General features: G+C 40.4%; 1 protein-coding gene across 1 annotated transcript; it reads left to right on the top strand.

The window, feature by feature from the left end:
- The first annotated feature begins 1,093 nt into the window (after window positions 1-1,093).
- On the top strand, window positions 1,094-15,049 carry cp (ceruloplasmin). The gene is made up of 24 exons (XM_050055825.1): window positions 1,094-1,436; window positions 3,430-3,674; window positions 3,771-3,983; window positions 6,045-6,218; window positions 6,296-6,387; window positions 6,996-7,158; window positions 7,288-7,426; window positions 7,587-7,726; window positions 8,189-8,329; window positions 8,443-8,487; window positions 8,569-8,783; window positions 9,006-9,156; window positions 9,279-9,491; window positions 9,838-10,042; window positions 10,747-10,886; window positions 11,037-11,165; window positions 11,399-11,505; window positions 11,612-11,667; window positions 12,448-12,519; window positions 12,968-13,059; window positions 13,178-13,317; window positions 13,396-13,452; window positions 14,667-14,772; window positions 14,880-15,049. The coding sequence occupies exons 1-24, from the start codon at window positions 1,276-1,278 to the stop codon at window positions 14,903-14,905; spliced, it is 3,222 nt and encodes a 1,073-aa protein (XP_049911782.1). The 5' UTR covers window positions 1,094-1,275; the 3' UTR covers window positions 14,906-15,049.
- Window positions 15,050-15,455: the final 406 nt, after the last annotated feature.

Raw genomic sequence — 15,455 nt, 5'->3', positions numbered from 1 at the left:
AAAAAGCTTTTTGGGCCGCAGGGGATTTTTTCACTGCAAAACCATGAGTGGCTGCTGGGAAAAATTGGTTGTCGGGCAAAGCTGTTTTCCCAAGGGCCTAGGAGCAGGTCCTTGTCCATGTAGATATCCCACAAAGCTATGTTCCTATGGTAGCCCAGAAGGACGAACCAAACACTGGCTCTAGATGGGGCCACTGTTTTGTCCATTTGTTTTGAAGAGGAAGAAATCTAATATAATTTGGCTCCCAGTAAAAACCTCCTGAACGTCTGGATCTTAGTTATGAGAGAAAATGGATGAGCACAGATTAGCAGGTGCAGCGGCCTGTCTGTGACGTGCCAAACAGCATCAGTCAAACACTGAATTGTAAAGTGAACCTGTGTTATTCAGTATGTTTTCAACTGGTCCATTTGTTTTGGAGAGGAAGAGCTCTGCGGATAATTCAGCTCCCAGTCAAAACTTCCTGAACAATGAACACTGAAGGAATTCTAACTGGTGCCTGATGCATGGCAGAGGTTTCTGCTGATTGCAATCTGCAATCCTCAGAGCTACATGCCACTAAATCCTACGCACTGCTTCTTTAAAAAAAATCACCAACCTATTTTGAAAGTAGAATGAATTGGTCTTTACTTTTATTAAAGAGGTAGATGGAAGTAATGCAAAATTAGTGTTAGGTAATTAAACTACTTTAATGTGTTGGATGCATTAAGTTTATTAGGACAAGTGCAAATTTTAATTAGGAAATCGTAATTTTTCAGTGTCTTCTTCAGTTGTTTGCATTAAACATTGGACAGCAGTATCGACTGGATCAAAAGTCAGAGTGTTTTCATCACTAGTTAAACATGACTACAGCTCTGATTTTCTATATTCCAACTAAAAGGAGATAAACAACATGAAGTGTAATGCTAATCTCATCATGTTTGGACAATAAAGTGCTGACGTTGCAAAGGAAAAGAATTTTCAGTTCTATGCAAGTCTAACCTTTTGATCCTACTCCCTCTCTTACCACTCTGATTGGTTGAACCCTGTCTGTTGGTCAGTGACCCCTCTGCCCTGGCTGTTCCCAGCAGTCAGTTGACGGAGTATAAAGACAAATAGAGGGTCTAAAGTCTCTCAGACAGACTGACTAACAGCTGTCAGTTGTCTGCACTGTTTGACTTCATCATTCTCATCAGCTGGATCACTAACTAGAAATTAAAAATCCATCTTCTTCCTTGGCTCTTTCAAAGTGGACTTGTAGTTGGTGAAGCCAACTGAGGCCAGAGCTGCGTCTTAAAAATGCATCGGTGGGGATTGAAGGAAGTGTTGCTGCTGTGTTGGGCAGCAGTATGTGTGTCTGGGATGACGAGAACCTACTTCATCAGGATTGAGGAGGTGTCTTGGAACTACGCTCCAAGTGGGATGAACATCATTCAGAACCGCACACTGCAGGAGGATGAGTGAGTACATGCACAGTACATTGTCTTGATTCAGTTGGAGTCAGTCAAACAGCCCTAATTGCTCTGGAGCTCGTCCAAAATGCAGCAGCAAGACTGCCAAGAGAAGAAACCATGGGCCTACTTAAAGGATCTATAGCACATGATGTAGAATGTATGATGCAATTTAGGACATGTCCAACCACCTATACTTGTTAAACGGTGTATAATCTGGGCACAAAGTAGGGAGCAAGGGGCAAAGGGGTTGTATTTAGCCCCTTCATTAATCATAGTTGTCTTTTGGGTGTAACATGAATTGAACCAATCAGAGTGTCATCTCTTAAATGCCTGGTGCACCTGCACCTAGCTCATTGCTATTTACATGGCAGATTTGGCAAACTGGAGAATTGAGTGGTTTTGCAGTAAGAGCAGTAATGTCCCTGCAGCAAATATTGTGTGTGACATCTAAGCAGCAAAACTGTTCACCAGCAAGGACCACGCCACAACAATATGTTGTTTAAAGGTTCAATTGTAATTCAGGAGGTGTTAGTTGTTGAGGACTGATGAATGGATGTAAGTGGGGGTGAAGGTGGTAGAGGGATGTCTTCTGTTAGGTTGGTCTGGGAGGATGCACTGAAGATCCGGCAGAGGGAGACTCAGTGTGGGGGTTCCGTCTCAGGCGTTTTTGCTGACTGAGCTGGTTACAGGCCCCTAGACGGTACCTAGAATGAGACATCGGAGAGGTATGCACCTGATTGAATAAGAAGAGATGAGGGGAGAAGGGAAGAAATGATGAAGGAATGTGGGCTGGGAAAAGCAGAAAGAAGGATGGGGTTGGGATTAGGTAGGGAGGATAATGGATGAAAGGAGGGGAAAAGGAGGGTGGGTGGAGAATCTGAGACAAACAGGATACGTTGACAAGGTATAAGTAGGCTTGGCAGGTAATCAGAGGTGTGGTGAACTTGTTGCCCTGCTCCTGAACCTAAGTAATAAAGTTTCGCTGCTCCACATGTGTAAATGGACACAGTGTGTCTCTTACTGGGGAGTTGGAAAGCAGCTCTGCTCTGCTCTCTGCTACGTTCACATGTCAGAGAATGTAAATAATATTTTCCTCATTAATGACTTATGATTTCACCCACCTGCAACCCATCTGCATCTTCCTATGTGTGTAACAAGAAGAGTGTATGCATGTTGTGAACCTTCCTATGCAGGCATGTCTCACCACCTGAATAATAAACCCTTTTAATGGCAGGAAAATACTGCGCCATTCTGACTTTAGACCAGGCTCTTGTTGGTAAATGGTGCAATTGCTTTTTGCTGCCTCAGAATAGTAGCCACCACCAATGTGCCTGACCAAACCTCATTCCAAGACCTACACCTGCTCCTTACACAACGTGGGTGCTGGCTGTGAAAAGTGACAGCTGTGTCAGTCTGAGACTAGCAATGACAGTTGCGCTGTGCATATAAGATAGGGTCCAATATCTCTGCTATATCGGCCTCCCTTTATTTGTAAAAAATTTAGTGACAGAGTTACTTTTAGGGAGTGATATTATATATTCTAATTTATATCCTTCAGTGCAAAAGGGCTATTACATTTTTACATTTACCTGCTAATCAGTTATGTTTCGTTTGAACTATTTATTTGTACTTTAAAACTTGTCTATAAAATGTACTCTTAAATAAACTGACTTTATTGGATACTTGCAGAAACACACATGAATCTAGATTAACATTTATCTCTTTGCACTATGCACTATCTGGAAACTAGGAACAAGACAGCAGTGTGTGGGTAAGGGTTAGGGGGTTAGCCGTTAATATTATCAGCAACACTGGTGCTCTTCCTACAGTCACAAATCAAATTGTCTGATGTGAAACGGCCGAATCAGCAGATAACTAGATATATTTTTTAACATCTACATTATGATTACTGTGTTTTTGTCAGTAGCTGTAGCTATACAGTTTTTTTATTTTTTTGAATTGTAATTCATAACAATCATCACTGTCTCTCTGTCTATAGAGAAGCCTCAGTGTTTTTACAGAGAGGCCCCCAGCGTATCGGCTCCACCTACAAGAAGGCTGTGTATAAACAGTACACTGACGGCAGCTACAGGACAGAGGTGATGAAGCCCGACTGGCTGGGCTACGCGGGACCCCTGATGATGGCCGAGGAGGGAGACACAATAGTCGTCCAGCTGAGGAACACGGCACGCAGACATTACAGCATCCACCCACATGGACTGAACTACAGCAAGGGCGATGAGGGTGAGGAACTACTGAGTTGATGTACAAATCAGCGCATGGGCAGACTTAACAGACTGATAGAAGTGTGACTTTGTGTGTTCGTATCTGTCTCTTCAGGGGCCCTGTACCCAGATGGTACAAGTGCAGATCTGAAGCGTGATGATTCAGTGGCTCCTGGTGCAACAATGGTATATACATGGACCCTCCCAGAAAGCCACAGCCCAACAACACAGGACAGCAACTGCCTGACCAGATTCTACCACTCCCATGTCGCCACACCAAATGACATTAACTCAGGACTGATTGGACCCCTGATCATCTGTAAGAGAGGTGCTGGAAACTGTTGATCTTATTGTATACAGTGATGGAACTAAGTACATTCACTCAAGCACTGTACTTAAGTACAATTTTGAGCTTCTTATACTTTAAATTCCTTTTCCTGCTACTATATGTTTCTGCTCAACTACATTTCAGAGGGAACTATAACATTTTAAAACACTAATATTAAAGGTCCAGTGTGCAAGATTTAGGATGCTATGTCAGCAGAAATGAAATATAACATTCATAACAATGTTTTCATTAGTTTATAATCTCCTGAAACTAAGAGTTTTGAATGAGCCTTTTACATCTGCATACAGAGCTGGTCCTGTTCCAGTTTGCCATGGTTTTTCTACAGTGGCTCAGAGTGGACAAACCAAACACCGACTCCAGCTTCAACTACTGTAGTTCTCCTACATACTAGGCACACTGGAGGAGTTTTTGTTGTAATTTTCAAGGTTTTTTTTTAATCTTTCCCCTGAGCGCCATTTAAAAAAAAAAAAAAAAATAAAATAAAATATATATATATATATATATATATACATATATATATATATATGGAGCATCATTTCCGCAAACTTTTCTTGGACCCTTCTCTGGATTTTCCACCAAAGCCTCTGCCAAAATCTTTTTGTTCAAACAGGAAAAAGACAAAAAAAATTAAACAAATCTAATGACAAATAAATCCATCTCTCCTTTCTGGCAGGTTGATGTAAAATGCAAGACTTACAGTGCCCCTGCTCTTAATGTTGCCACAGACCTCTGCCACCAAAAGTTTTCTTAGAGTTTCCCCTTAAAGTTGTAAAGTTGTAAAGACAAAGTTATTCACAAAGTATCTCAGACCTTAAGAGAGCTCCTAAGGTGAAAAACTGTTAGGAGCAGGGAGGAGGACTTTTAAGAGGCTTAAGAGTTTCTTAAGCAGAGGATAAAATGGTGGAAAAACAAAGAGGTCGGAGAAACGGTCTCTAAACACAAAATGACAGTGAGTAAATGAATTGCATCAGATGAGATTGTGCAGGGATAATTTCTGTGGTCGATCTCATTAGGGATATGCACACATTTCCCACCGAACAAAATAACGCTATGGCGCCAGAAATAAAATGATCACAATACTAAGATATTTGACAAACTGGAAAAATGCAACAGTGCAGCAGTGATGACTTTTGTTGCATTGACAATGATAACACTGTCAAGCTCACACTGGGATGCAGTTCATTTCATTTCCAGTAGGTGTCCACACCTTGCAGGCCCAAAAGAAGGTGTGTCTGTGACAACCAATCATAACGGTTAAAAGAAAGCATCACACCTAGCAAGAGGGTCAACCACACCTCCTCACTAAGATAAAAGTTTCTGTCCCTTTCTTGCTCAGAGTTGCTCTTAGAACTCCTAAGCTAGGAGTCCTCACTAAAAGTTTTTAGTCTAAGTTCTCTTAGAGTACTCTCAGAATGTTTGTGAATACGGCCCCTGCACTCCAGCTTGGATTAGTTGGTCAGCAACAGAACACTTAATAAAGAAATAAATACTAAAATAAATCAATTTATTGGGCAATATTTACTATCAATTCCACAACTAGCAAGTGTTCTTTATTAAACTCTGATAGCATAGACTGCAATACATCAGAGATGTGTAATGTCATGTAGAGAACATTTGTCATTTTTGGACAAGCTGTTTGTCCAAGTTATTTATGATGAGTTTGAACTCAAAACCTCAGCTAATCTGTTTTATCAGGACTGTGTGAGTGTGGTTTCATCAGATTTGATTGACAGTGACCAAACAATCCATCTGGTTCTAATTAAATTGCTGCTTAATACCGACAAGTGTTTGAAAGTATGGGGCACCACTTTATCTATATGAGCCCGACCCACTTCAAACCAGTAACAGGAGTTCAGAAAAGAAACCCCCCCCCAGAAAAACAGAAAGCTGTTATGTGAAATATTAAAAACTGTTCTGATCTGCAGTCTTACAAACAATAGTAAGTTAATTGAGAACATAGGTTTTCAGAGCTCTAAGTAGATTTCCCCTTCAGTACATCAATGCACAACATCCTAAAATGTCCTCTGCTCTACTCTGTAGGAACTCTGGATTTACATGGAGACAGGTCAGGAGACTATCTGTACGCTCTGCTGTTCATGGTGTCAGATGAGAACTTCAGCTGGTACCTGGACGAGAACATCAAGACGTACATTACGAATCCTGCCACGGGCCTGAAGGATAACGAAGATTTCATTGAGAGCAACAAAATGCATGGTGAGGGGCATCATCCACATCCTCATACACACATCCATATACATACACACATAAATACCTTTAACTGTGGATTGCAGGTATAAATGGTTTTCTGTACGGTAACCTTCCCGGACTGAGTATGTGCCAAGGCAACAAGATCCACTGGCATTTGTATGGCTTAGGCAATGAGGTAAATATTGTATCATTATTATTATTATGACTACTAACCAGAATATCTGATGCTACAGGGAAACATTTCTTTATAATGTTCAGTTTTTCTGTTTTGTATTTTAGAATAAAATCCCTAGTTTTCCAGAACATCAATCACTGAAATCATGTTCAACATTTTTTGCTGCAGTGTACAAGAGTCTAAGTTACAAAACATAAATTACTCAAATTAAATATATATATATATATATATGACTAGCCCTTTTGATCCTTACATGTAGAAGAGACTAAGTTTATTTGAAAAGTTTTGTCAACCTGAGTGGTAAATAATTATCGTGCCACAGTCTGCTAATATGACCATTGGATACCTATAAATATAGTCTGATGCAATTTAAATGAAGTGCATTTCACATGTTCAAATTTTTTATGGATGCAAATTAGTTTTCTCCTTTTGTAGGTGAAAGTCTGCTGCAGTTTCTTTCACTAATCATCTTCAATAATTTGCCTTCAAAATTGTGAACATGTGTTAATATTGCGCATATATTACTTTTTTCTTAAGTTGCAGGGCTGCTAACTGGACTTAGCTACAGGCACCTGGTCTACAGTTTAAATGTCATTTATCTCCAACAGGTGGACATGCACTCAATTCATTTCCATGGCCAGATCCTGACCACTCAGAACCACCACACAGACACAGTCAGTCTCTTCCCTGCCTCCAGCACTACAGCTGAAATGGTAGCTGACAACCCTGGACACTGGCTGCTGACGTGCACTGTCAATGACCATTTGTCGGGTGAGCCCACTTCCTCCATTCTTAATTTATTTTTAACAAGACATTTTGTCACCCAACTGAATAATTGTTTCATTCGTTTAGTTTTTTCATTTGTGAGTTGTTTTATTGTTTTTGTGGTTTTGCGCGCAGGTGGAATGCAGGCTTTATTTGAGATCAAGAAGTGTTTCCCCAATGTCCATAAGCCCCGCCCACACGGTGAGCTCAGACCATTCTACATCGCTGCTGAAGAAGAAGTGTGGGACTACGCTCCTACGCCACCTACTGATGGGTTGGTTACTGTACACACACACACACACACACACACACACACACACACACACCTTCACAGAAAGGGCTTGGGTGGTCATAATGTTTCTATAAGAGACTTGTTGATAACTTGTTCTTGTGTGTGTGTGTGTGTGTGTGTGTGTGTGTGTGTGTGTGTGTAGTGAAGCAGACATGTTTGTAACCAAAAATCAGAACCGTATTGGAAGCCGCTATAAGAAAGTTCGCTATGTGGAGTATACTGATAGCACCTTCATGACAAAGATGCTACGCAGTGCAGAGGAGCAACACCTTGGAATTCTGGGTAATCCAGGCTGGGCTGGGGTTGGTAGCTGTTGAGAGAAGTTTGCCTTCAGGGTTTTCTGCCAAAATTACAACTATTATTATTAGGACTGTCATTACCAATTATTTTTTATCATTGATTAATCTGCAGATTATTTTTTGATTTACTATTTAGTCTATTAAATGCAATTGTAATATATTAGGTACTGGAATGTCAATCAATCATTGCACTTTCTGTCTGTCGATTGACTAAATAATTGACTGAATTATAAAGCTATTTGTCAAGAGAATTATTTTATATTCTGACCTTCTAGCATCATCATCGTTGAAGGCATCGGTAATGATAATCTTTGGACAGTTTTAGTTTTGGCCAGGAAACTATTACATATGGAACTGGGGTTCAACACAACTATTCGAAATACATCGGCAGGATCTTGTTAACATGATGATGTCATCTAATGGTCCTATCTGTTTGTGTCTCCAGGTCCTGTTCTGCGAGCTGAGGAGAAGGACACTCTCAGGGTGGTGTTTAAGAACAAAGCCAGCCGCCCTTACAGTTTACAACCACATGGTGTTCAGTACAGTATAGAACAGGACGGGACGCTCTATCACAATGAATTGGAAGGTTAATACATGCACACACACATAGCCTACTGTTATCAGTGTATAAGACCGCATGAATCACTTCCTCATACTTTTTTATGCCTCCATCCTTCCTCCTCTACACTTCTTACTCAGAGTCCTACACAGCAAAGAAACTGCGGGAGCTAAAGAAGGAACTGAGTGAGTTATGGTACCAGTCTAACTTAGCACACATTAACAAAAGAGTTGTTAATAAAACTTTATATAAATCTATGTTTTCAGGAGTGGTGACCCCTCCCCCCGCTGCTCTGGTCAGACCTGGAACGACACACACCTATGAGTGGACAGTGCCAGTGGATGCTGGTCCAGTGCAAGGGGAGGCTGACTGTCTGACCTATTTGTACTACTCTGGAGTGGACCCTGTGAAAGACACCCATTCTGGACTGGTTGGACCGCTCCTTGTCTGTCGACCTGGATCGCTGAAGAAAGGAGCACAGGTGAGAAGAGAGTGTCAGAATCCAAACTTGTTTGGATCACATCTCATTGAATCTGATATTTTCAGTTCTGATCTGTGGGATATTGCAGCAGGCAACAGCTTCAACGGATGTCCACCATGAAGGGCACAGAAAGCATATCTTAAAGTTAAATAATTGTCATTTTATCAATACATTTCAAGTTGACATCTCTCCTTTTCTTTCGTCTCTTTTCTCCTCATATAGAAAAACTACGACAAAGAATTCCACCTCATGGCCACAGTGTTTGATGAGAACCTGAGCTGGTATCTGGACGACAACATTAAGACCCTTGGCCCACGTACCACCCCTTTTAACAAAGAAGATGAGGGCTTTATGGAAAGCAACAAGATGCATGGTGTGTAGGAGACACTAGCAGCTTAGACTACTCACTGAAGATGCAAAATTCAATATGCTTAGCAGAAAAGATTTGATTCAGTGTAAAGACTGTTTCTGTTATTTCTGTGTCTCTCTCTTTAGCCATCAATGGCTTTGTATATAGGAACCTCCCAGGCCTGACCATGTGTAAGGGGGATAAAGTAACATGGCACGTGTCAGGACTGGGTTCTGAGACGGACATCATCAGCCTTTACTTCCAGGGAAACCGCTTCATCTACCGTCAGAACCGACGAGACACCATCAGCGTCTTCCCTCATATCTCACACACAGTCACTATGGAGCCAGACAGCATGGGTAGACATCTCACACACACACACACACACACACACACACACACACACACAATTGTGTACTTCTCATATATATTATTACATATTACACTTCCACTGTATGCTTGTGTGAACATTATGGGGTCTGCCCTTTATAAAATCTTTAACATCACACCAACAATATTGATAACAGACAGACAGAAAGACAAACAAAACATCACCACATTGGCAAAGGTACTGATCGAAGGGAACATAAAGATGAGGGAACATAGGGCTGAAGGGACAAAGGGCTGAGGTAATATAGGACTGAAGGGGCATGAGACTGAGGGGACACTTTTCTAGGCTGTAAGAATGCTGCGTTTCTATTTCAGGTCAGTTCGAAGTGGTGTCAGCGACAGTGAACCATTACCGTGGTGGGATGAGAGCCAACTACACGGTACAAAAGTGCAGCCTGTTTCAGCGTCAGGGTGAGGTTATGCTTCATTCAAAAACCTACTACATCGCTGCCATGGAAGTTGACTGGGACTACTCTCCAAACCGCACCTGGGAGGCTGAGATGTTCCGCAATATGGACAAGTACAGTACCACTGCACATGTACAGCATGAAACAAGTCATTTAAAAAGTATCAGTGGAGATTATTGGTGGAAAAGAAGACCTCAGTTTTTGTCTGACACTATAAAAAACATATCAGTGAGCCACACAGTTGCAGACACATACACTTTATTTTGAGTCAATCCCACACATGCCATCCTGCAGCTGTAAATACTCACTAGAGTACCGACAGTGGATTAATCCACAGCTAAAAATAGTCCCCAACAAGTCCACTATCTACCTCAGTTTGAGTGATGTTTGCTTAAAACTACGGTTTCCAGCAGTTCCAGCAGGCTCTATTTTCCAGCAGAAAATGAAGCCTTTTTGAAAATAAAAATCCATATTGGAGACATATTTTTGAAGAATTTGTTAGCGCCAACCTTGTCCTTACAGTCTATTTTTCTTACAACTTTTTTTTTCAAACTTCTCTTCTGACTATTTTCTTTAAGATGTAAATATAATCGCATCTTATGTCTTATTTTTAGTCAATGTTTTGTAATTTCATTGTAATCAAACCGATAAATATAGATTTACTCACAAAAATATTTATACGCAAATGGCAGTAAATGCTCAAATACATCCACATGATGTTGTACCATGGTAACCACAACATCACAAACACACACACACACACACACACACACACTGAGCCTCACATATTCATAAGCCTGCCTCTCTTCCTCTGCAGTCCTGCTCCTGTCTTCCTGGACAAACAGGGTGGGTATATAGGCTCCCTTTACAAGAAGGTGGTCTACCGCGAGTTTACCAATGACAAGTTTACAAAACAGAAGGACAGAGCGGCTGATATGGAACACCTCGGCATTATGGGTAGGCTTTCAAAACATCAATAATGCACAAACTTGGATTGCAAAATAAAAGCCACAACTGCAATATATGAAACATTGTGTATGATGTATAACTTTCTGTTAAGCTCCAGTTTGTGTGGTGTTGTAATTAGAACATCTTCCCCTCGGCCAGGTCCGATGATTCACGCTGATGTGGGAGACAAGGTGAAGGTGGTTTTTAAAAACATGGCGTCCAGGCCTTATTCTATCCACGCCCATGGAGTCAAGACAGAAACCCCGGAAGTTCATGTCACTCAGCCAGGTACAGACAGGCAGGATATCAGCAGACAGAAACATTTGAAACAGAAAATCCTCTCATGCTTTGTTTTAATTGTGGATTATTTTGATTAGTGTTGTGCAGTAAAATTTAACTTTGTATGGCTTTAATATTCTGAGAGTATTATAGGGCTCGACCCGGATAATTAAAAGCCTGTGTATAAGTTGGTCTCAATATTGTCCAAAACCTTGAAAAAAACCCTATAATTTGTTTCCCAGGTGAGACTCACTCCTACTACTGGTACATTACAAAGAATACAGGACCAACCACAGACCAGGAGGAGTGCTCTGTGTCAGCATACTACTCCACTGCTGATGTTACCAAGGTACACTAACACCCACACACACACACACACACACAAACACACACACACACACACACACACACACACACACACACACACACATTTATGTTGTCTCCCTGCCTAACAGGACCTGTACAGCGGTCTGATTGGTCCGTTGGTGATCTGTCGCCGTAGCTGGGCTAGGTGAGCATCTCTGCATACAGCACTACTCAAACTAGTTGATATTTAGTAATGTTATGTGGTATATACACATGGATGGATTATGAGATAAGGGCCCCCCGGGTGCAGACATTTTGAAAGGCCCCCCACACCTCTTGTTGGTGGTCATTTTCAGTCTTTTTGTGGTTGTTTTGCATCTCTTTGTAGTTGTTTTGTGTCTTTTTGTTTTCACTTTATGTCTCTTTGTAGTCTGAATCTCTTTGTGGTTGTTTTGTGTCTCTTTGTGGTGTTTTTTGTGGTTGTTACGTTATATATCTTTTTGTCTCTTTGTAGTCGTTTTGAATCTCCGGTCCTTTTGCATCTCCTTGTAGTTGTTTTGTGTCTCTGTGGTCATTTTGAATCTCTTTGAGGTTCTTTTGCTTCTCTGTCTAGCCATTTTGCCTCACTTTGTAATTTTTTGTATGTGGCCATTGTATGTCTCTATGTAGCTGTTGTATCTCTTGTAGTTGTTTTGAGTCTCTTTGTGGTTGTTTTGCATCTCTTTGTAGTCAGTTTGTAGTTTTTTTGTAGTTGTTTAATTGTCTTCACAATAAGAAATGTTAAAAATCCCTTCAAACAGCGGATCTGGTCCAGGGGCCCCATGACCCCTTTGGCCTGTACCCAAGGGGCTCATTCAGCAATCCATCCCTGTATTGCATGCATATTAAGATCAAGATGTGACATGGCAGGTGGATGATACTTTGTGCTTTTTTGTACTGCATCACACAAGTACACTAGAGTGCTATTTTATTGTGTTACTTGCAGGAGTCTTGGTATGAAGAAGGAAGTAGAAGAGTTTGCGCTGCTTTTCCTAGTGTTTGATGAGAATGAAAGCTGGTGAGTATAACCCTCATTACAACCATTCATTTGTTAGACTTTCAGTAGTTTGTACATTCACATACAAAAACAGATTAAGCCGCATAACTTCATAGTACTCAGCCATGCAAATTCTGTTTTGGTTTTATATTCCAAAGTTTTAAGTCTGAAACTTATGCTGTCACCCGAATACAATGGACTTTGATGGAATTTTGATTGTTCTCCAAAAACAGCATCAATTTGAAATACTGTAACTTGACTTTCTAGAAATAATCTCACAGATGCAACTAGAGCTAATTTAATGGGGACCTGCCTCATGTCTTGAGCTTTTGAGGGATTAATCCTCCCAGTCTGAATACACTCTCTGTGGTGTTGATGTGTTTCTGCAGCAATCCCAGGAACAAAAAACTGCTGTTCATTTATTATTTGGCAATACCTGGCAATGTTTTTTCTGTTGTTATTATTCCAGGTATCTGGATGAAAATATCAGGACCCACATCAAGAGCCCACGTACAAACCTAAAGGATGATGAAACCTTTATCGAGAGCAACAAGATGCACTGTGAGATAAACATACACACATAATGAACTGCATCATTTTGACAGATGGGATGATATTTTTTTTGCTTCGTCCAGACAGCTAACAGTATTTGTGATTGTGTGCTTTTCTGTGGATGCAGCCATTAATGGTTATATGTATGGAAATCTGAATGGTTTGAACATGGAGGCGGGTGATAAGGTGTACTGGTACCTGATGGGAATGGGCAATGAGGTGGACATACATACCGCACACTGGCATGGACACAGTGTGGAATATAAGGTATAAAAACATACAAACATGCAAGACACACCTGCACAAGCACATAAAAGACAAACACCAACTCTTCTTTGTCTCCAGCTGGGTGGAGGTCCTCATCGCACTGATGTGTATGAGCTGTTTCCAGCCACCTTCCAGGTAAAACCTCAACACATCCCAACTTGGCATCAACTGATCTGAACATTAAAGGAATATTTTACTCCCAAAACGTTAAATTGAATATCAGTTACTCACCTTGTGTCATGCTGAATTCATTAACTTTGTTTTTCTCACACGCCTCCACGGTGAACAAAGATTCAAAAGCAGAGACAAGTCTTGATGAACTGAAGTAAAAGGGGGTCTACATTTGAAAACATCGAAAGTATATCGAATCATCTGTTTACAACCTGCACACGAGTGGCCCGCCTGGGGAGGTGTGTTTGTTTCAACTCTGCTCATGCATTCCATTGAACAGAGTTCAAACACATGTGCTTCCCAAGGTGTGCTACTCATCTGTGTGTGACACTGTTGTTGAGCAAGTGTTTAAAATAGTCAGGTTTTAGCAAAATAATCATGTGTTTGGGAAGTGCTAAACATTTGACTAGATAAATGAGACTTGGAATAGACTGCATAAGTAGTGTGAGAATTTTGTAAACAGATGTTTTGATGTAGTTTCGCTGTTGTTACACACGGCCCCCATTTATTTCAAGTCATCAAGAATTTTCTCTATTTTTGGATTCTTTGTTCAACATGGAGGCATGCGAGGAAAGTTTTCCTCATGAATTCAGTGAATTCAACATAACACGGTTAACTGATATACAAATTATCTTTATTTGGGTGAAGTATTCCTTTAAATGTGCTGCACGTTGATTTCAAGGTCAATTAATTCTCTGTCATTAGTGTAACTTCTAGAGATCAGCATAACTACACAAAAAGTTATCATTTCTTGTATTGTAAAATCTTCAGCATAACAAGCAATATTTGTTTTAATAAAGGATATTAAAACAAAGGCAAAAAACAAGAAATAGAAACAATAAAATAGCTACTATAGATGAACTTCCAAAACAAATAGGTGGCAACTGTGAAAATTGACTATTGTTGGTATGAAATGCTACACTTGTGACTAACGCATTATATCAAGCTTCAATATTAGTGAAGCTTTTCTTTGCAAATACTACCATCTTTAACAGAAATTAAAAAAAAGAAAACTTTTAAATGTTTCAGTTAAATCATTACAAAAAAAGAAAATTGAGCATCACCAGGTTAAAGTGAAATTAGTCTCTCTGTTGGCTTGACAGTGCTGTCAGGCATTAATAAAAATGTAACTTGTGGCCAGTGAATCATGTTGCCGTTTCCATTTTCTTCCTGTTCAGACAGTAAAGATGCGCCCTCAGTATCCTGGCACCTGGCTGCTCCACTGCCATGTTACTGATCACCTCAAAGGTGGCATGGAGGCAGTGTATACTGTTACTGAGAAAGGTAAGACAACTTACTGTGCAGGGAGACAAATTCAAACTAAGAGGAATAATTATGCAGGATGATAAGGATGCTGTGTTGTGAATAACATGTTTGTTTCTCCACGACAGCAAAGAAGAGGGGAATATTTGGCTGAACAGTTGAGGAAAAAGGATCCAGAGAGAAGACAGCACAGACAAGCTCATATTTTATTTCATTACCCAATTCACTAAACACTCTTTGTAAAATCTGCCTGATATGAACAGTTACTGAGCTCAGAATAAAACATCACAACCCAAGAGTCATTTTAAATTAAAATGTGCCTTTTTTAAAAACAATGTTCTGACTTCACTGACGTTTTCCAAACAACAGTAAAGACACCATAAAAAATAAATAAATAAATAAAAATTTGAGTGAGTCTGAGTTAAATTCAACATGTTCATAACTCACATGTGTGCCCTGTAATGACAGCAGTCAGGCAGCAGGGGGCACTATAGCCTGACAGTACATTGTCATTGCGTTTTGGAAACAAACTTTTATTGCTGTTTGCAGCAATGTAACTATGATCCGGATATGCCTGTAGAGGAAATGTGTATCCTGTGGACTCATTACAGTCAGGTAGGGATGTCCCAATTGAGTTATTAAGCCCTTAAACATGAGTAAATCCAGCCATGGTTTTGGTAGCAAAGGCCGTACGGATGAATGAG

This window comes from Epinephelus moara, chromosome 10, assembly GCF_006386435.1.
Source record: "Epinephelus moara isolate mb chromosome 10, YSFRI_EMoa_1.0, whole genome shotgun sequence".
NCBI lineage: Eukaryota > Metazoa > Chordata > Actinopteri > Perciformes > Serranidae > Epinephelus > Epinephelus moara.
The sequence above is the reverse complement of the archived record's forward strand: the minus strand, read 5'-3'. Positions and strand labels throughout refer to the sequence as shown.

Coding starts and splice junctions, on each gene's coding strand:
- cp (XM_050055825.1), top strand. CDS start 1,276: ATGCATCGGTGGGGATTGAAGGAAGTGTTGCTGCTGTGTTGGGCAGCA. Junction 8,784..9,005: donor CGCTGAAGAAAGGAGCACAG/GTGAGAAGAGAG, acceptor CTCCTCATATAG/AAAAACTACGACAAAGAATT. Junction 11,506..11,611: donor CCACTGCTGATGTTACCAAG/GTACACTAACAC, acceptor CCTGCCTAACAG/GACCTGTACAGCGGTCTGAT.